Source organism: Sebastes fasciatus, chromosome 23 (genome assembly GCF_043250625.1).
Source record: "Sebastes fasciatus isolate fSebFas1 chromosome 23, fSebFas1.pri, whole genome shotgun sequence".
Classification (NCBI taxonomy): Eukaryota; Metazoa; Chordata; class Actinopteri; order Perciformes; family Sebastidae; genus Sebastes; species Sebastes fasciatus.
The window spans coordinates 4,553,699-4,575,877 of record NC_133817.1 but is presented as its reverse complement, the minus strand read 5'-3'; the positions used below and the strand labels follow the sequence as shown (position 1 = coordinate 4,575,877).

At 40.5% G+C, this 22,179-nt stretch overlaps 1 protein-coding gene and 1 long non-coding RNA gene across 3 annotated transcripts in view; one reads left to right on the top strand and one right to left on the bottom strand.

Annotated features, from left to right (window-relative positions):
- The window catches only part of LOC141762089 (chemokine-like protein TAFA-2), an 82,207-nt gene that overhangs the window by 46,700 nt on the left and 13,328 nt on the right, over positions 1-22,179 (top strand). For both annotated transcript variants that reach the window (XM_074625953.1, XM_074625952.1), the window contains exon 2: positions 5,614-5,717. In XM_074625953.1, the coding sequence (XP_074482054.1) occupies positions 5,615-5,717 (103 nt within the window). In that variant the 5' untranslated portion in view covers position 5,614. The remainder of the gene's footprint in view (positions 1-5,613; positions 5,718-22,179) is intronic.
- Positions 12,242-22,179, bottom strand: part of LOC141762090 (uncharacterized) — a 119,542-nt gene continuing 109,604 nt past the window's right edge. The window contains exon 3 of the long non-coding RNA XR_012592722.1: positions 12,242-12,442. This is a non-coding gene — a long non-coding RNA (uncharacterized LOC141762090). The remainder of the gene's footprint in view (positions 12,443-22,179) is intronic.

Genomic DNA, 22,179 nt, shown 5'->3' with positions numbered 1-22,179 from the left:
GCTGTCGACAGCTTCTGACTCAGAGTTTGTTTCCTTCCAAAACACTCAACTGAATCTTTATTAAAACCTGCAATTTAACGATCCCAGTGCAATAAAAACTCAACTATTCCAACTTGCAAAATGAATATTAGGGCTGTCAATCAATTAAAATATTTCATCGCGATTAGTTGCATGATTGTGAATAGTTAATCGCAAATTAATCACATTTTTTATCAGTTCAAAATTAACCTTAAAGGGAGATATTAGGGAAGTATTTAATACTTTTATCAACATGGGAGTGGGCAAATACGCTGCTATATGCAAACGTATGTATATATTTATTATTGGAAATCAATGAACAACACAAAATAATGACAGATATTGTCCAGAAACCCTCACAGGTACTGCATTTAGCATAAAACAATGTGCTCAACTCATAACATGGCAAACTGCAGCCCAACAGGCAACAACAGCTGTCAGTGTGTCAGTGTGCTGACTTGACTATGACTTGCCCCAAACTGCATGTGATTATCATAAAGTGGGCATGTCTGTAAAGGGGAGACTCGTGGGTACCCAGAGAACCCATTTACATTCACATATCTGGAGGTCAGAGGTCAAGGGACCCCTTTGAAAATGACAGTGACAGTTTTTCCTCGCCAAAATGTAGTACAAGTTTGGAGCGTTATTTAGCCTCCTTCGCGCCCTTATGTTTTTAGTTTAATGTTTCAAGAAATGTAGATGCTTCCAGAACATGGTTAGCCTAGCTTAGCATAATCTTGTTTGCTTAACCCATACATACATAGATGTAATTTGATTTTAGGGGGAGTAAAGTGTTGGAGCTATGTATTCAACCATTTAGCTGCTGATTATTTCCGCATTAATCTAAGTGCTATTAATTTATTTAATTAAAGTTTTTTTTTTACAACACTGACATGTTATAACTGTATAAAGTCGTTAGTGAATAATTACCTAATTACACATCCAGCAGACACAGAGCAATATTAGCAGTCATTTGATGAATTGAATGTAATTCCAATATTCACTTCCCTTTGAGAGCTTTGGTTTTGGGCTTCGCTCAATCCAACTCCTGAGAGAAATATGAGGCTCTTTAGCTGCTTAATGCTCCACTATGTTCAATAGCTAGTTGCCAGCTTTATCTGTCTGCACTAAAAAAACAGCTGCCTGCTGCGTCTCAAAACCAGTGAGCCATCTCCGTGAAAAGTAATGCAGAAGTGCCTTAAACTTGCATTCTCTCTAACAGCCAGCAGGGGGCGACTCCTCTGGTTGCAAAATGAAGTCTGATTGTATAGAAGTCTATGAGAAAATGAGCCTACTTCTCTCTTGATTTATTACCTCAGTAAACATTGTAAACATGAGTTTATGGTCTCAATCGCTAGTTTCAAGTCTTCTTCGATACAGCATGATGTTCATTTAGTAAATTATGGTCCCATTTAGAGTCAAATAGACCATAAAGCAGGGGATGCTTTAGGGCGGGGCTACCTTGTGATTGACAGGTCGCTACCACGGCGTTGTCCGGTCTGGGAGTTGTCTGTGATTTCGTCTATGTTAACATATTCTTGTCACTTCTGGTTGCAAAAAACGAAGATGACGACGGCCAAAATGCCGAAATCGAGGCTTCAAAACGGCAGTCTGCAAACCACTGGGTGACGTCACGTTGACTACGTCCACTTCTTATATACAGTCTATGCTCAAAACCATCCTTGAAACCAGAACAATGAGCTTTAAGATGAGAGGAACTGCAGAGTCAGGTGATAATTCGCTGTGGGATTGTCATTATGAGTGACCCTTTCTCACATTACATTCGGCCATTTAACCAATTAATAATATACACATATTAATTAGTGCAGCTTTAAATGAGGAGAATAGGATTACAGTTTCTGTAGGTGGTCCACGTTGGTTTCTTTTAACCATGATATGCTGTGAAGCTCCCTAACCAAACCGTAAGCACAGAAGTAGCAGATCAGGAAATGAATCATTTATGAATCATACAGTTTTAACAGTTTTGGAAAACGTAAAATATAACACCTCCTGTGCAGCAGAGAAGAGCTACCAGACCTCGATGAAGTGGATAAAGGCTGGATAAACAGATATTTATACATCTACAGTATATGGTGAGAACTACAACAGCACGTAGTTTTTCATGCAGCAGTATTGTTGTATTTCTGCAAACTCGCTAAAGACCTCCAATTCAAGGTCGAGATGTAAAATGGCCTCAAACTGTAACAAATCTTCAGCGCCTCGCTCTGCCGAGCACGCCGCCGCACCAATGACAACACAGCACATTCAGGGACAATGAGATGTCATTTATAGAATTGCACCCTTAGACAGCACCCAACAAATGATGCTGTAGTGCTCTGCCCTGCACTCTGTCACCAATGACCCTTCTCACACACACACACACACACACACACACACACACACACACACACGTGCACAGTGTGAATTGCACAGCAGCATCAGCTGGCCACCATTTCAACCCAGCCTCCAATTCTTCTGCTAACCAGCAGCTATAAATCTGTCGCCGTGAAGGTGAACATTAGCGCCCACCGCTCTACTAATACGAGCACCTGAGTGTACAATTTGAGATCCATTTGAGCAAATACATGAACCTCGCCATTACGTCGCTATCACACTCATCATTGGAGCGAGTCTCCTTCCACATGTCTCTCCAGTTACCTCTGAGTTCCCCGCTAAGTGTAGCGAAAGCCGGCAATCTCGGGTTCTCCGTGGAGGTTTTATCATGTTGGAGATGGAAAAAGAATCCACCATGAAACCATAAAAGATCAGTTGGGTCCATTTTTTTTAGTGGTTAGGCGTATTTTTCTTCCTCATGCGAATAAAGTAACATGATGTTCAGATTATTTCCAGCATGCCCAGCGAGCATTCTGGGAAATGCAGAGCATCACTAATCAAAGTAGATACGGCAGGTTGGGGGTTACAGTTAGAAAGACCGACAGCTTTGCTTTGTAGCCGCTTTAACTAACCTGAAGGTCTCAATTCAGAGCAGTATCTCCCTAAATGTTGAATATTCCTTAAGTAAAAGTACAAAATACTATCAGCAAAATATACTAAAAGTATCAAAAAATCCCCCCTGGAGTGTTATATTATTTATTATATATTCTGATTATTAACACCGACGCATAACTGTACAGTATAAGCAGCATCTTGAGTTGTAGTTGGTCAACATGGAGCTAGTTTGAACTTTTTGTATATAATATTGGGGAGATATATATAACAATGCATCATATTTTGTGAAATAAACATGATAAGATGATTAGAGATGAGATTTTCTTGGCCGATTCCAATTTCCAATTTTTTAAAAAGTCTGACCTGCCAATTATGATTTTCTTTCTAAGAATATATAATATAATAATACAATTTAAATTTAATTTTTCATTTAAATATTTGCTTTAATTAAAAATAATTATTGTCATTAGTAGATTTAATTATATATTATAAGCTACTTAGAGCTAATGTTGGACGATTTTCTCTCTCTGTTATCTATTTTATATTGCTGTGAAAACGTCTCCTTCAAACATCTGGATTTATTCAAGTTTCTCGCCAAAAACTAAAAATAATACCGTGATATTTTTAGGCTATATCGCGACACACGATATATACCGCGATATTTTCAAATATCCTCTTCATTGGCTATATTCGATGTATCGCCCACCCCTAATTTGAACGCATCATGATAGCGTAATAATTTACCAATCGCCAAATACACTTTACTGAATAGAGCCTGAACGCATCATAATGGAACTCAATGGAACCTCCGTTAACGAAGCCGTGGAGCTCCGTGCTGTCGGCTAACGAGCCGGTCACTGTGTGTCCTCGGAGTCAAAACTAAACATGCAGAAGCAGCGTTCAGTTTTTATGCACCAAAATATTCGGAACAAGCTCCCAGAAAACTGCAGGACTGCTCCAACTCTTAGTTCTTTTAAATCAAAGCTTAAAACTTTCCCGTTTGCTGCTGCCTTTTATTAAACCAAATAATTATCTAGTACTGCACTAGAGCGTTCACTCTTGTGTGTTATATTCTATTTTAATTTCTATTCTAGCTTTTTATTTTTAGCTTGTTATTTTCTAATCTTTAACATTTTTATGACTGTTTTAATTATGTCTTAATGTTCTTTTGCACTTTGTCGCAGTGTTCTTGAATGGTTGTGTAAAGCACTTTGAATTGCCCTGTTGCTGAAATGTGCTCTACAAATAAAGCTGAAAAGTAAAGAGGAACCATAGCTGTCAAATGAGTGCAGTGAAAAGTTTCTCTTTGAAATGTAGTCGAGTAAAAGTGTAAAACAGCATAAAACTTAAATACTCCAGTAAAGTACAAGTACCTCAGAATTGTACTTAGTGCAGTGCTTGTGTAAAGGTACTTAGTTACATTCAAAATGATTAATATCAGGCCAACATAACAGTCCAAGTCAAATTATTCCTTGGCCAGGGTTTGGTCCAGACTTCATGGAGTCTTGCTGTCACTGTGAGGATGCCAGGCGACTAAGCAGAGAGCATTTCCATAAATGTCAAGCTTTTGCCAATTTTAATTTATTCTCAATAAATATAGACATTAAAAAGAGTGAAGAAAAAGTGAATTTCATGCTTCAGAGACGCGAGCCAGTCTGGCAAATATCATCCAGCGCATGTGTGTCTTCACCTGGTGTTTCCTCACGTCATTTCAGAAAAGCGAAAAGACAACAAGACCAAATATATGTGCATATAGTCAGTATGAGTATTTCTGTTGTCATTGCCTGCATGTCTTGATGATAGATATCTTATTTCTAATCTTGCGAGTCTTGTCGGTGCTATTTTGACACCTGATTCCTGTGCAACACGGGGGAAGATCTGGACAAAAGGTCATGTTGGCCTTGCCAAAATAAACTTAATTACACAAATAATCTGAGACCCCCGACGAGGTTTGGCCAATCTATACGTCAATGAGGCAGGCAGATAAGAGGCGGTAAATAAGGCGTAAACGCAGCTTGTAACATTGTCCGCTCACGCCATACGATACCGGGGCCTCTTCCAGTAATTACCGTAGCGCTCCCGCATCCCCCGTTTGAAACCTGATCGTCGTCTGTCGATGATAACGCGCTGTGCCAGATGGAGGGATGCAGTGTGGCCTCGGCTCCGCCACTTCATTAGGGAGAGGGGAGTGCAGAGGAAAAGGGTAGTGTGGAAGGGAGGTGGATTAGCCACTGCTCTCCGCCGCAGAGCCGAGAGAGGCTTATTGAAGCCCGTTGGGGCGGCGGAGGGTCTTCACCTTCTGTTCGTGTTCCCGCTGTTGAGAGCCTCGTGTTTGGTATGAGAGAGGGGAGGAGGTGCAGTGGAAGGGAAGAGAGGCTTTGGAGACAGTGATCTAGGGCACATTCACAGCTGTAGTTTGTTTTGAAAAGCAAGACGGAGGATAAAAGCCTGTATCTCTGTCTTGATAAGAGCAAATATGCACTCAGACAAGCTGAGCTGTTGTGAAGTTAAACTGTGAGCTGCTGGAGCAGCACCCTCCTCCTGTTGTAGTTAAATATAGTCCTTTCATAATGCTGCTCTAAAGGTGTGAATGATACAGGTTAAATCTGCTTCTGTAATAAATGACCTTTTTTTTCTTTTTCCCAGGATGAGTGAGCGATACACGCAGATCGGAAGTAAAGGGGCTCTACTTGTAATGGTGCTTGTGATCAGTGTCTGGGAGATGACAGTACCGACAGAAGGAGCAACAGGTGAGTACAACAATACTCAATCTACACCTGGTTTTATCTTGAGCTTGAACACCGAGTCTGATGCATTTTATTATTCTATTTGTTTAAAATATTTGCAATACGAGACAAAACTGAATTAATTACTTGGGTGCGATGGATAGAGTTAGTCCCAAACGGGGCTAATGAATGAATGACATTAGCAAGAAGCTAACGTTTAGCTGCCTAATCTTTTGTACGTCTTTGTTTTGCAACCATTCCCAATTCCGAAGCTGTTCTGCAATCACCTGCCGCAATCTTTCTTTAAATTATGCATCTCTATATTCTTTTATTTCTTTATCGTAAAGTGTTTTGTGCTGGGAGACAGAGTAAATCAGTTTATTGATGCCATTTTGGATGATGATGTTTGCACGGATGGTGGCTCTGAGTGGTCAACCAATCCGCTTTTGCATTTTGAAAAAGAAAATCTAACCTCTTCCAAAAACCTCCGCCAACCTGGACCCTATTTTCCCATGTTTTCTTGTCTAATTGACTAATGGGGACAACATATTTTTGAAATTGGTCCAGTATTGTGGGATAACAATGTAACCAGCAGCCGCTAAATGAGCTTTGAGTGCAAATGCGCAGCTTCAATGTAACGTTACGTTCATTAAAAGTGCTTGGTTTTGCCACAGACAGGCTCAAACTATTATTATAAGTGTCTGACAACTTGTTGTAGCGGCCCTGAAGGGCCAATGCAGTAGTCTGTCGCCCATACCAGGATCCAGTCCCGGGAGTGCAGCAATTTTACACAATTCATGAACAAAATAAAATAAAATACTAATTAGGCAAAAAACTAAATATACTAAACAAGAAAATAGTTCAACTAAACAAATAACTAGCAAAAGAAAACACTGAAAAATTGAGTCTAAATCAAGTTAACATCTAGAATAATAAATAAAACAAATAAAACAACTAAATACTAACAACAAATAAATAGCTCCTACAATACCAATGTAGTTTCTCTGTGTATACACAGTTAATTAAAAACTTGATACTTACGGGAACAAACGCCCGTTCCAATGAGGCAACCTAACAAAAGGTTAAAACTGTCTCCACCTGCTTTTGTCTTTATCCAATTTGTGCTAATCCCCGCATCATCTTGTGGAATCAGAACCTAAATATCTTCATGATACCACTTAAGTAGCTTCCCAAATCTGTTGTAGCAACTTGTTGGCTGAGAGGCGTTATTAGCATATCGTCTGACAGACTACCTTGATCCTGCCGCCTTATTGCTTACTTATAGTGTGAGCAGCTCGGTTTATGTATATTGGGATGTTCTATCTCATTGAAATTGGCAGAGTGAAGGGATAAAGCTGGTGATATTCTGTGTTTTTTTTTATTATTGCCTTCACACCCCATGAAAAGACTAACAAATGTTGTCTGTGTAGCCTAAAGCCTGATATATATCTTATCCCCCCGAGCCACAGAGCTCCACTGTTGTTCAAAAACTATGAAAAACACATCAATGAGCCACACTGTTGCACATGTTCCTTCATTACAATGAACAAACACACTCTTTTGAATCAATCCCACATAAACCGTCCTGCTGCCAGAAATACTATAAAACTAATAGAGCACCAAACGTGTATTAATCCACGGCTTAAAATAGTCCCCAAAAAATGCACGATTTACTTCTGTTTTACTAACATTTGTTAAAAACTACAATCCCCAGCTGTTTTAGGGAATTACTGAAAATATAAAAACATACACCGATCAGTCATAACATTAAGACCACTGACAGGTGAAGTGAATAACATGGATTATCTCGTTACAATGCCACCTGGCAGTGGGGGGGATATATTAGACAGCAAGTGAACATTTTGAACTTTGTGTTGGAAGCAGAAAAAATGGGCCAGCGTAAGGATGTGAGCGACTTTGACAAGGGCCAAGTTGTGACGGCTAGAAGAGCGGGTCAGAGCATCTCCAGAACTGCAGCTCTTGTGGGATGTTGCCGGTCTGCAGTGGTCAGGACTTACCAAAAGTGGTCCGAGGAAGGAGAGCCGGTGAACCGGCGACGGGGTCAGACCCGAGGCTCATTGATGCACGTGGGGAGCGAAGGCTGACCCGTGTTGTCCAATCCAATAGAAGAGCTACTGGAGCTCAAACTGCTGAAAAAGTTAATGCTGGTTCTGATAGAAAGGAGTCAGAACACACAGTGAGGAGCAGTTTGTTACGTATGGAGCTGCAGACCGGTCAGGGTGCCACGTACCGCCAAAAGCGTCTACGTGAGCATCAGAACTGGACCACGGAGCAATGGAAGAAGGTGGCCCGGTCTGATGAATTTTCTTTTACATCATGTGGATGGCAACGAGTTGGAGGTGTTGACTCGGCCTCCAAATTCTCCAGATCCGGATCCGATCGAGCATCTGTAGGATGTGCCAGACAAACAAGTCTGATCCATGGAGGCCCCACCTCGCAACTTACAGGACTTAAAGGATCTGCTACTGACGGCTTGGTGCCAGATACCACAGCAGACCTCCAGAGGTCTAGTGGAGTCCACGCCTCGACGGGTCAGGACTGTTTTTGGACCTACTCAATATTAGTCAGGAGGTCATAATGTGACGGCTGATCGGTGTATATGTTTGTGACCCGTTTTTACAGATTCATACCCTCAGTTGAAACGAGTGGGCTCGGAGCTAAGCGCCACAGACAGAGTAGGGGAGTCGTAAAGTATTGAGAGACTAATGAATGGCTGGTTTCGCTCCTTTGATAATGCCGGGCTGCTCCCTTAAATCACTTTTATCAGATCCACATACCCCAAAGTAGCTAGGTAGCAAGCAGAAATTGCTTGGGTAATGTTCGGGGAATCACATCACAACAGACATTAAAAAAATTATGGTCAACAATTGATGCCGCAGGGCCTGAGATGTGCTGACTTTTTAGTCCCTAGTGTGAGTCAAGCTCCAAAATCGTGCATCCTACATTTCCCATAACGCAGCTTAATAGATAGATTCTTATTGTCCCCAAAGGGGGAATTTGTTTCCACAGGGGTGTGCATAATGCGTGCCTCCAGAACATGGATACAGTACATACTCTCCATCATATAAAAAGACGAATACTAAATGATTAGCGGGCTATGGAATTCAGCATCGCAGCAGAATATGTGTTTTTTGTTCTCCCTGCCTGGTAATTGCCTGCGTCCACATGCAGTTTTTAACGCAGGCTTACTGTACCATTAATAATATATTCTCCAAGCCCAGCCTGAGATATCCCTCATGACATCATGAAGAGTTTTTCTTTTTCTTAGACTTTACAAAGCTCCTCCAGAGCCAGACAAGACAAACAACTGTCTGAGTCATACTCTTTATGACTAGTAAACTGATACTGATGTGAGTTCTCCTTTGAGATGTTTATTCCAGTACATGTAGGGAGCCGGGAAGCTTTGAATGGCAGGAATCATTCCACATGATAATGGTTTCATATCACGGTAAAGTAATTGTTCTGTAAATTTAATTAAGTAATGGTTTGAAATAACCATAATACCCTACTTCATGCCATTTGATTATTCTCTTCTTTTAGTTGGATCTTCCGTACAAAACAAAAACAACTTTCTCACATGAGACAACACAAGTTAAAAACAGACTCAAAACTGTATAACTAGAATTCTTGAGAACAAAAATTTCAAGTGTACGACGGAGTATTAGGGCCACATTGAGGGAAAAAATAAATCTGAGATTTCGAGAATAAAGTCGTAGGTTTACGAGAAAAAAGTCGTAATATTATGAGAATAAAGTCGTAATATTATGAAGTAGTAATTTTATGATAGTTGTCTGTACATCCACAGGTACATTGCACACATGAACTGCTAATAGCTAATTTGGAATACTTTTAATGGTGCCCATCTGCAAAATATAAACAAATACAGGCTTTGTTATTGAAAACCTAAAGAATCCTTTGGTACCAACCATGTCATACTAGCTTGTCGGGAAGGAAGCTAAGTAATGCTCCAAACTTGCGCTAAATTTTGGCGAGGAAAAACTGTCATGGCCATTTTCAAAGGGGTCCCTTGACCTCTGACCTCCAGATCAGTGAATGTAAATGGGTTCTATGGGTACCCACGAGTCTCCCCTTTACAGACATGCCCACTTTATGATAACCACATGCAGTTTGGGTTAAGTCATAGTCAAGTCAGCACACTGACACACTGACAGCTGTTGTTGCCTGTTGGGCTGCAGTTTGTCATGTTATGATTGGAGCATATTGTTTTACGCTAAATGCAGTACCTGTGAGGGTTTCTGGACAATATCTGTCATTGTTTTGTGTTGTTAATTGATTTCCAATAATAAATATATACATACATTTGCATAAAACAGCATATTAGCCCACTCCCATGTTGATAAGAGTATTAAATACTTGACAAATCTCCTTTTAAGGTACATTTTGAACTGATAAATATTGTGCGATTAAACATCGACAATCTTGCAATTAAATATTTGAATTGATCAACAGCCCTAATTTCTACCGTTGCATGGTATCTACTGTCACATTGCCCAACTCTAACAAGAAAAGATGACAGCCAAAGACCATTGAAAGTTTGGCTGTAGGCATTTGTTTCTTCTTTCTTACATCCTGCCACAAATGCTCCAAACAGTGAGACCGCTGCTCCAGTCTGTCAATAAAGAAGCGCAAATCAAGGTACAGACAGTTCAGTTGTCCTGCTCCCCATCATGGTGGCCTGACAAGGTTCAAAATAAGGTGAAAGTTCTCCTCCACATCTTGACAAAAACAACTTTTCTCTGTCCACAAGCTTGTTGAGTCTCCATCCGTCTATTCACTCAGCTCCGTAGGAACCGGGTGGACTTACGGAGGCTTCTTTGATTGGCTCATAGTGTGAGTCCTCAGCTCTCCATCCAAAACAGAGTGCCCCCGCTGCTCCGACGCACGGAGACACGTAGGACAAAACAGTATGGAGGAGCGGCTTCCATTTGTCAAGTGAGGTGTTTGGAAAAGGAATTTCTCACCATGCGGCATCACAGATAAAATGTCACAGTAGTAAATGGGGGAGTAATTGGACTGAAACAGCTATTTTGGAGGTATGAGTCAAACTCGTCTCCCCCCGCCTCATTAAAAGTGTTGTCGAGTCGTCAGTAGTAAACCCGGGGAGATCAATTATGGCAACTCAGCAACATTACAAGTAGAGGCCAACCCACATGTTTCATCACCGGGAGTCCCACTGACAATACACAGCCTCAGGTAATTGGTGGTGTACTAGGCAGCGCTGCTGGCCGGACAGGATGTCTATTTGCGAGTATGATGGAAATCACGCATACCTCTCTCTCCTCTCTTTGTCGACCAATTAGATGGTATCGCGGCGCTTTTGATGTGCGCGGCTTTGATTGGCAGCGATCCCCCCACTCAAGGCACTCATCATTTTCAGCAGGAAGTGGATCAGAATAATCTCGCGGTGCATTCAATTTCTCTCCGATGGCCACCGCAGCCCCCCTAATTTCCCCCGGGTGTTATTTCTGTTGCTGTAAACCTGTTATCATTCAAGGGATGAAATGAACACAGAACACGTCCGAAGTAGAGAAAATGTATTTCTTTCCCGGAGAAACACAAGAAGAAAACTAAGCCTGCTCTCTTGACAAGCAGGGCGAATTCAGTCCATTTCAGCTCGGAGACGAGTTGATGTTCTAATGCACATTTTGAGCTTTCAGGTCTTTAAATAACCGCTCTGTGTCGGAGAAGACGGGATCATATTTGCACGTTTCAAACATGCTTTTCTACTCTCTGACAGTTATGTAAATTCAGTTTATTTTGCTCTCTGATATGTGGAGAAAGAACGTTCGCTTTGTGCTCTCTCTCCTGTCAGACAGTGACCCTTTACTACTGTGGATGTTCACAACACAAACTTATGTCAGTGGTCTTTCTATTTGGCTTTGTGCTCGTCCTTTATTAACCAGAAGGCAGGCAGAGCAGAGAGAGGATCAGGTCAGACAGGATTCAGTCCCAGCCAGGCCGGCTTTGCACACAGGTTGTGAGGACATCTGATTTATTTCCATTAGCATCAGTTGTAATGGATCTGTTGAGTTACCTGCTTTCTTGTTCTTGTACATGCCCCCTTCCAAACTTGTTCTCATACTTGTATTTTGTGTTTCTACTAGAGCATGTTTACATGCTTTAATGTTCAAAAAACACTTTTCTCATACTGTCTGTCTGAATATATACCTGTGTTCACCCTCTGTCTGAAACGCTCCGTTTTAGCGCCTGTCTCTTTAAGACCCCCCTCCTGAAAAAGCCCAGTCTGCTCTGATTGGTCAGCGTTTTCCAGTCTTCTGCATCTAGGACTCACCAGGTGTGTCAACAACACCTACACCTAGTTTAGCGGCACTTCTATGAGTCCTGACAGCTCTTTTAAAAGCACAATTTCTGAATACAATTTGTGTGCATTTTTCCGTGGATTAAGCGTTTTGATACCTTGACAGTAATTATATAGCACCTAGACCTGCTTTATAATCAAAAAAGACATGGAAATCTCGCTTTCTACAATATGGGACCTTTAATAACATATTTGTTCATTCATTCATTCTTCAGCACTATTCGACCCCGTCATGTCCGCACTCATGTCTTTCTCCTCTCACAGTTTAACTTCACAAAAGCTTTCAGAAAAAAGCGCTAGGTCAGCGGTTTAAAGCGAAGTGATGACAATTTGTGATCCCTCCTGCCACATTTCTTGTGAGCAAATCAACCAAAGAGCGGCGTTGCCTCTGAAATGATAACATTTCAAATTTTTTAGGTCTTTAGAGGTAAAATGATCAAGAATTTCACAGTAAAATGAGATTTGTGAAAAATTGGAGAAAAAAAAAATAACTTGAATATTTTTAGAAATGTGTTTTTTCTTTTCTTTATTTCCTATCTTTGTTAATAATCTCACTACCACTCAGGTTCACCTTGCAAAGATCGGCTTGGCTGTCTACACACATTTACAGGCCAACAGTGGTGTCAAGCAACAAGCAGAGACCTGCCTATTCCACTTTGGGAAAGAAAAGGAGTAAAATGCAAAGACTAAATATGTTTAAGAAATGAATGCAACAAAAAAAAACACTGACAGAGACAACGGTTCTTATATCTTACGAAAAGTTATTCCTCATTTTTCATGCGTTTTTCTACGAATGTCCAGCAACATGTGACACACGTGTGAATTTCCGCTCCCGTCTTTTGAAAATAAATTCCTGTCTTCACAGGAAACAGCTTGGTTAAGTTTAGGAAACAAAACTGCTTAGTTAGGTTTAGGAACAGATTGTGGTTTTGGTTAAACACCGTATGATGCATAACTTAATTACGGACGTTACCTGACAAAAACTGCTTAGTTTAGGAAAAGATCGCGGTTTGGGTTAAAATAACACCGGAAGTGGCATAACTTAAGTACGGAACTAACGTGACAAAAACTGCTTAGTTAGGTTTAGGAAAAGACCGTAGTTTGGGTTAAATTAACAACGGAAGTGGCGTAACTTATGTGGAAGTTACGTGACTAAAACTACTTAGTTAGGTTTAGGAAAATATCGTAGTTTGCGGTTAATGAACACCGGAAGTGGTGTAACTTAAGTACGGAAGTTATGTGACAAATAAATCAACGCTGACTTCTGGTTTCACACGGGGTACGAACACAGGTGTCCTGGCTATAAGTCAGGTGTTTTTTGTCCCGCCTATCCACCCCGACCTCCTCCCTACAGGACGTTTGTCGCTCTTTATACATCCTGGTTCACAATTACGTGGATTACATATAAAATGATTTTGTGGGATATATATATAGGAATTACAGTGCTTTACTTCTTGTAGGTATAGCTACGAACGGTGTATGAGAACAGTCTGTGCTGAGCATAGTTTTGATATTTAGATACAATCTGTTACCATGTAAACGTTAATCATCAGTGAAGTAGGTGACATTAGCTCATATGTGTTCATATGTAACAAAGATCAGTTATGTACAAATCTACTCAGAAAAATGGCTGCGGTAAATCTCCACCTGGCTTTAATAACGCAGCAAGTCTCTGGACACGGCGCCTTCAGATTTTATGGTTTGTCCATAAGTCATCCATGAGTTTAAATTCTGACCTTCAGATTGTGCTAGTGTGATCCCTGTAGACACGTTACAGCCTTGGATTTCAGTGGTCCACAATGGGAAACCACTTAGCAAGAATCAAAGCACGCGGGGTTGCTAAGGGAATTTGAACCTGAGTGGAATGAAATATATTTGATGGTTCAAAGCTTTGTTTCTTTTTAGACATGTAGCACTCAGGTGGTATAGGTGCAGCTTCAGTTTGCAGTATATGTCTTTAGAGGTGCTTCCCTCAATGGTTGTAAATGTTGCACTGAAGTATGACCTCCATGTCTGACTTACTGTACGTCTTCTTCTGTTATATGCATCAAAGATTGTTGCTTGCTCTGCACCTTCCACTTTCTGCACTTTGTAATAAAAATGACTTATATGATGAATAAGAAGCCATCTTGCCAAGAAAGGAAAACACTGCTTGCACCCTTGAGAGAGCAGTAACTAACAGCCAGCGACACCACAGGATCCCCCATGTTAAACATAACAATCAATCCACACGCTCGCTATTTTACATCGAGTTTGGCTCCCTGAATCTGATTTGTAATTGTGGCTGAAAGATGGATCTTCATCTGTCACTCGTGTAAAAACTACTACCAACAAAATAACAAATAGGTTGAGGGGGATAATGTGTTCATCACTATTAACATAACAGTTCTACAACTCATTATTTAGGTTTGTACAGAGGGAATAACACTCAGCGAGCTCATCGTCAGAGATCATTTCTCTATATGAGAGCTGGTATTTTTGGCAACACACAACAACAGTGTGTCTTTACACACTGTTGTTGTGTGTTGCCAAAAATACCAGCTCTCATATAAAGCTCTCAAAGCAATGATTACATTATCATTCACAACGGTTTCATGAATGATACAAAGCATGCATCATGTGCAGTTTCTCCAGCGTCTCTAGAGACCGACGTATAAAAGCTTCTCGAGCAGAGTAATTCCAGGACTGCTCAGAGAGAAATGGCCCGTCACTTCCTTCTGAAAGCAACTTTGGTTCAAGGGATTCTCAGAAAGGAACAAAAGCCGGGTGAAAACAATACTGTCTGATAGTCGGCATCGAATGTTGGACGTTCATGTTACAATTTGTTCTCAGCTTTCTGATCGCAACTTGATTCCACGCTGCTTTTGGGGTTCATCCATAGACTGCAACCAGAAGTGACACGAGAGGGTGGAGCTACGTACAACCAAATGCTGAATAAGACATTTTTTAGGCGACCAAAATGTTACAATTAACTTCCATGAATTGAAAACACACAATGAAAGGGTTAAAGTTGTAAGACGAAAACACGGACTACTCCCAGACCAGACAACGCCGTGGTAGCGACCTGTCAATCACAAGGTAGCCCCGCCTTAAAGCATCCCCTGCTTTATGGTCTATCTGACTCTAAATGGGACCATAATTCACTAAATGAACATCATGCTGTATTGAAGAAGACTTGAAACTAGAGATTGAGACCATAAACTCATGTTAACAATGTTTACTGAGGTAATAAATCAAGTGCGAAGTCGGCTCATTTTCTCATAGACTTCTATACAATCAGACTTCTTTTTGCAACCAGAGGAGTCGCCCCCTGCTGGCTGTTAGAGAGAATGCAAGTTTAAGGCACTTCCTCATTGGCTTCACTTTTCAGCACCGGAGGTTACCGACTGGGTTCACCGTAACTTATACAATCTGTTGTGGTTGTACAAGAGGCCAGACTATTCCTGGGCCAGTACCAGTAATGCTCTGAAGTCTTTCTTAAGTTCCTGAAGTGATCGTGGTCGTTTTTCCATTTAGGATTTTTGTACAGATTAAACCAACGAGATATAACGTGCTAATTAGAGAACTTTAGCGGTGCTTGTAGGTGGGGCACTGGTATCGATCTTCTCATTTACCTCTCTGCCAGAGAGTACAAAGGCGGATTTCCCAAAAATGTCTACTATTGCTTTAATTTAAAAGGCTTTCTGCAAATTAAATTCATTTCAAGTTTCTGCAAAGTTAATCAGCACTAATGTGATGTAATGTGTTTGATTTTACAAGCAAATAGCAGTAGAAAGTATGCAGATCGCAGTCACAGCACCTGGGGAATATTCCTGCTGGATGGATAGATATTTATTTGGAACTTCATCAAGTGCCTTACAGCAAATGTCAGATAAATAAACAGACATCTGTAATACCGCCGACAACAACAGAAATGAGAGCTAAGGACAAGGGTGAAATATATTCTTAAGACTTTTAGAGCAGGTAGAAGGGGATGATGTGGTAGATGGGATCAGATGAGTGATGCCCGAGCTCATTTCACACATTCAGTTCTTCACGTTTTGTAATATCTTGTAATATATGTATCTTGATATTCTGAATATATTTTGGACAAAGCCATAACTTAGTCAAGAAATCAACAAGAAATTGGTATTGACGTTCACGCTGTCGACAAACAGCAAACACAATGTAGACAGAATTACTAATTGTCTATTTTAAGGGAGGCAAAACAGGTAGAAAAATGGCAAAAACATTATTATGGTGATTATCCATTTAAAGGTAATTGTTTATGGATGGAAACTAAAATGAGCCCAAAAAAAGAAAAGACAATTTTGCCTGAGATAGTTAACAATAATAATGTGTCATATTGGACTTTTTTGTGCAAAATATTGCACTTACTGTAGAGCAATTTGTTAAATTATCATGTAATTACTATAACAATGTAGTTATTGTTCGGTCTGAGAGTGGGCCAATAAGACCCCGGGAGATTGTCTTTTACTACATCAAATCAGTAGATCTGTCAAAGTAAACACTTACTTTGCACTCATTTTGACCTAAAACCCATCAGGTCACTGCAGTTTACTGAAAGTTGACTCCATCTAGTCTTTATGCAACGCTGCATTATGCTCCAATAGAAAGGTAGCGTTCTGTTTACAAACTCTTTTCGTGGTGAGATGATTGACGCTTTGACTCACTGGATGTGGGTTCCTGAAAGCTCACAACAGTGCGTCTTCATTTTTCATCAAAACAGAAACATCAGACCTTTCAACTGAAGGGGAACTTTCACAAAAGGATGAGTTGAGTTGTGTGGATGGATGGAGGGGGATCCGGGGGAATATATATATAGCGTCAACCTCCACATGTGAAACCCCTCGCTGCTCGCTCCGTCTGCAACATATTCAGTCTTTACATCCTGTTGTCTCCAGCAGGTTTAACCCTGAGGGGAGACAATTACGCCGTTTTTTACATCCTGTGATATCTTAAATGTATTCAGCGCTTGTACCGGCGATGGTTGATATGACTAGTCTCTCTCTCAGCTTGTGTGTGATACAAAATTTGCAAATAGCACTGAAAACAACGGCCTGTACGCGCAGCGAAACAATGATTACAAGAGACATTGTTTTTGTCTTTTGTGTCCTTGTTATCCTTTGTTGTTACCTGTTTTACTGTACATGATGTTCTTGCTTTTTACCTGCAGGCAAAGCAAATGCAACAAGCCCGAAGGCTTTTGTTTGTAACTTGCAGCATTAAATTATCTTCAAAAGCAAATATTTACTCTAAAACGGTACAATCAAGAGAAAACAAAACTGTAGTAAATCACCCATTAGGGTCAGGTTCTGTTTTTCATACATCCGTGATGACAATATTTCCTTTTGTCAATTATTTAATCTGAAAATGTAAAAAAATCGGAGATAATAGCGCTCGTTTCTCAGGATGTGGATTTCTGTTCTACTTCTTTTCCACAAGATCTTAATCTTAAATATTATTTAATTATTGTGGCCATTTCAAAAAGCTTGAAACATTATATATTAGGGCTGGGACGATATAGATATCTCCTAATTCTACACTATCACGATACTTGGGTGCCGATTCAATATTTTTAAGTATTGTGATTCGATATTATGATTTATTGCAATTTTCTTTTAACTTTTTTAGACCATGGGAAAAGTTGAATCATACTCTTCTAGGGACTTTTAGTTTGGAAAATATCTAAATGAATACAGTAAAAATTTTGATTTTCAGCCTGTATGTAGTCAGAGATGTCCTAAAGTCAAATATATCAATTATTATCAGGAATTGTTAATATTTTCTTTCCAGCAACCCAAAAACCAAAGAATAAAGACATTCCCCTCACTAATTAGTGGTATTTTCTCCTTAGTTTATAAGAGACAGGTAATGTTTTATATTTCTGGTAAATCCAATCCAATCAATCTTATTTCTATAGATGTATTTTGTATATACAGTTCCCTTTGTTAACACCTTATTTTGAAAACCGGACGTAGTCAAACGTGTCTACTTCCTCTAACTTCTCTAAGTCCGTCTCTAGCTCTCCCGTCAGCTCCGTTCTCTTTATCCATCCATGGTCAGCTCCATCGGGGCCGTTTGAATGCATTTAACATAAACGTCAGTATATGGGTGCTCTACAGTTGTAGCGTCAGCCCATTTGACCACGGAGATGAGAGTGACGGCCGGCCCGACCGCACGTTACCACGATACGATAACGTTTCCTGTCCGTGACAGAGTTAGCATGCAGCTTTAGCCGTGATGTCAATGTGTGAAACCCAAAGTGTTTCCATCCTTTACTGGATGTGTAGTGTTTACCACGTTGGATCTGAAATGTGAGAGTGCAGCTCGTATCCACGCAGACCCTCGACCGTTATCTGCTTTGATGTTTCGGCTCATTGCGGTTTGTTTTGGTTGACGGATATGACGTCACGTTACTCAGACTACAACAATAAAAGCGGTAACTTCCTTCTAACTCTGCATAGACTCAAATGAAGCAAATATATTGATTCTGGCATTAAAAAAATATATTTCAGAATTGATACCTCAAGTTTCAAACTGGCAGTTAAAGGTGTTTTGAGAAAGTGTGAGTCACCGCAACCACGAGAGGTCCCTTACCAAGCAGCCATAAATGAGCACCCGTATGCGTGTGTGCATCTCCATGTCCGTCCATGATTAATCTCGCATAATCTCACCAAACTGCATAATATTTTGGGTCCTCATTTATGGCTGCTTGCTCAAGGACCTCTCGTGGTTGCGGTGACTCACACTTTCTCAGAACAACTTTAATTGCCTGTTTGATACTGCCATTAATTGACTTCCTGATGGAGATAATAATGAAACCAAAGTTAAGTGTTTAGTTTAGAGAATTAAAACTCATTTTGGTTTTGTTTGCATGTAAAAAAAAAAGTCCAAAACTTGTAGTTAAGAGTTCAGTAAATGTCCTACAGTTCCATGTCCTTCTCCCAAAACATTTCTTTAATTTTTCATGCATGGGTACTTTTATTTTTGGCATTTTGACTTTCTTGGATAGAGACAGCTGAGATGCAGACTGGACACGTGGGTAGAGAGAGAAGGGAATGCAACAAAGGTCGCCAGCCAGAAGCAAGCTGGGGATGTTGCGGTTCCGTTATGGTATGTTTCTTACCCGCCAGGCCACCAGGACGTCCCCGAATCCGGTTTATTCAAATTTCATGGCATCACGCTTTATCGTATACAACTTTGAAAGACACACATCTATGAAACACAACCGCAGCAGCAGCGTGTCCGGGGCCGGGGCCGAAGGGATCCTCTCTGTCACAGCGGCTGCGCAGCAGGTTTAAAGCTGGTTTGCAGGACCGACTGATTCCCGAGTGAAAAGCTTTTCTCTGTATCTGCTGGCAGGGGGAATCTGAGCAGGTAGAACTCCAAAAATCCAGTCAGGAAAAAACCACAGCCTCTCAGTGTGAAGCATGTCCTTCAGAGACAGATACTGACAGCGCTTCTCTCACATCTGAAGTGGCTCGGCTTGTTGCGTGTTTGTCTTTCATATCTTTTTCTTGTTCGGACCAGAGCACGAGTAAGCATCCCGCTACTTTTGGGCGTCTGGTACTACCTGTTATTTTTTATGTACTGTGTGAGCACGGACGAGGGGGGGATTGTTAGAGCAGATATGCTATCAAAAGATGAGTGAATAATCAAAACAGAACTTCCCTTTCCTGGCTCTGTCTTTTTGCTTTTTAAATTTCACTTTGGCTGTATTCAAAACCGCATACTGCATACTACTGAGGAACACAGTATGCAGTATACAGTACATACTGCATACTACTGAGGAACACAGTATGCAGTATACAGTACATACTGCATACTACTGAGGAACACAGTATGCAGTATACAGTACATACTGCATACTACTGAGGAACACAGTATACAATATACAGTACATACTGCATACTACTGAGGAACACAGTATGCAGTATACAGTACATACTGCATACTACTGAGGAACGCAGTATACAATATACAGTACATACTGCATACTACTGAGGAACGCAGTATGCAGTATACAGTACATACTGCATACTACTGAGGAACGCAGTATGCAGTATACAGTACATACTGCATACTACTGAGGAACACAGTATGCAGTATACAGTACATACTGCATACTACTGAGGAACACAGTATGCAGTATACAGTACATACTGCATACTACTGAGGAACACAGTATACAATATACAGTACATACTGCATACTACTGAGGAACACAGTATACAATATACAGTACATACTGCATACTACTGAGGAACACAGTATGCAGTATACAGTACATACTGCATACTACTGAGGAACGCAGTATACAATATACAGTACATACTGCATACTACTGAGGAACGCAGTATGCAGTATACAGTACATACTGCATACTACTGAGGAACGCAGTGTGCAGTATACAGTACATACTGCATACTACTGAGGAACACAGTGTGCAGTATACAGTACATACTGCATACTACTGAGGAACACAGTATGCAGTATACAGTACATACTGCATACTACTGAGGAACACAGTATACAATATACAGTACATACTGCATACTACTGAGGAACACAGTATACAATATACAGTACATACTGCATACTACTGAGGAACACAGTATGCAGTATACAGTACATACTGCATACTACTGAGGAACGCAGTATACAATATACAGTACATACTGCATACTACTGAGGAACGCAGTATGCAGTATACAGTACATACTGCATACTACTGAGGAACGCAGTGTGCAGTATACAGTACATACTGCATACTACTGAGGAACACAGTGTGCAGTATACAGTACATACTGCATACTACTGAGGAACACAGTATGCAGTATACAGTACATACTGCATACTACTGAGGAACACAGTATACAATATACAGTACATACTGCATACTACTGAGGAACACAGTATACAATATACAGTACATACTGCATACTACTGAGGAACGCAGTATGCAGTATACAGTACATACTGCATACTACTGAGGAACGCAGTATACAATATACAGTACATACTGCATACTACTGAGGAACGCAGTATGCAGTATACAGTACATACTGCATACTACTGAGGAACGCAGTGTGCAGTATACAGTACATACTGCATACTACTGAGGAACGCAGTATACAATATACAGTACATACTGCATACTACTGAGGAACGCAGTATGCAGTATACAGTACATACTGCATACTACTGAGGAACGCAGTATACAATATACAGTACATACTGCATACTACTGAGGAACGCAGTATGCAGTATACAGTACATACTGCATACTACTGAGGAACACAGTATGCAGTATACAGTACATACTGCATACTACTGAGGAACGCAGTATGCAGTATACAGTACATACTGCATACTACTGAGGAACACAGTGTGCAGTATACAGTACATACTGCATACTACTGAGGAACGCAGTATGCAGTATACAGTACATACTGCATACTACTGAGGAACGCAGTATACAATATACAGTACATACTGCATACTACTGAGGAACGCAGTATGCAGTATACAGTACATACTGCATACTACTGAGGAACGCAGTATGCAGTATACAGTACATACTGCATACTACTGAGGAACGCAGTATGCAGTATACAGTACATACTGCATACTACTGAGGAACACAGTGTGCAGTATACAGTACATACTGCATACTACTGAGGAACACAGTGTGCAGTATACAGTACATACTGCATACTACTGAGGAACGCAGTATGCAGTATACAGTACATACTGCATACTACTGAGGAACACAGTGTGCAGTATACAGTACATACTGCATACTACTGAGGAACGCAGTATGCAGTATACAGTACATACTGCATACTACTGAGGAACACAGTGTGCAGTATACAGTACATACTGCATACTACTGAGGAACGCAGTATGCAGTATACAGTACATACTGCATAATACTGAGGAACACAGTGTGCAGTATACAGTACATACTGCATACTACTGAGGAACACAGTGTGCAGTATACAGTACATACTGCATACTACTGAGGAACACAGTGTGCAGTATACAGTACATACTGCATACTACTGAGGAACGCAGTATGCAGTATACAGTACATACTGCATACTACTGAGGAACACAGTA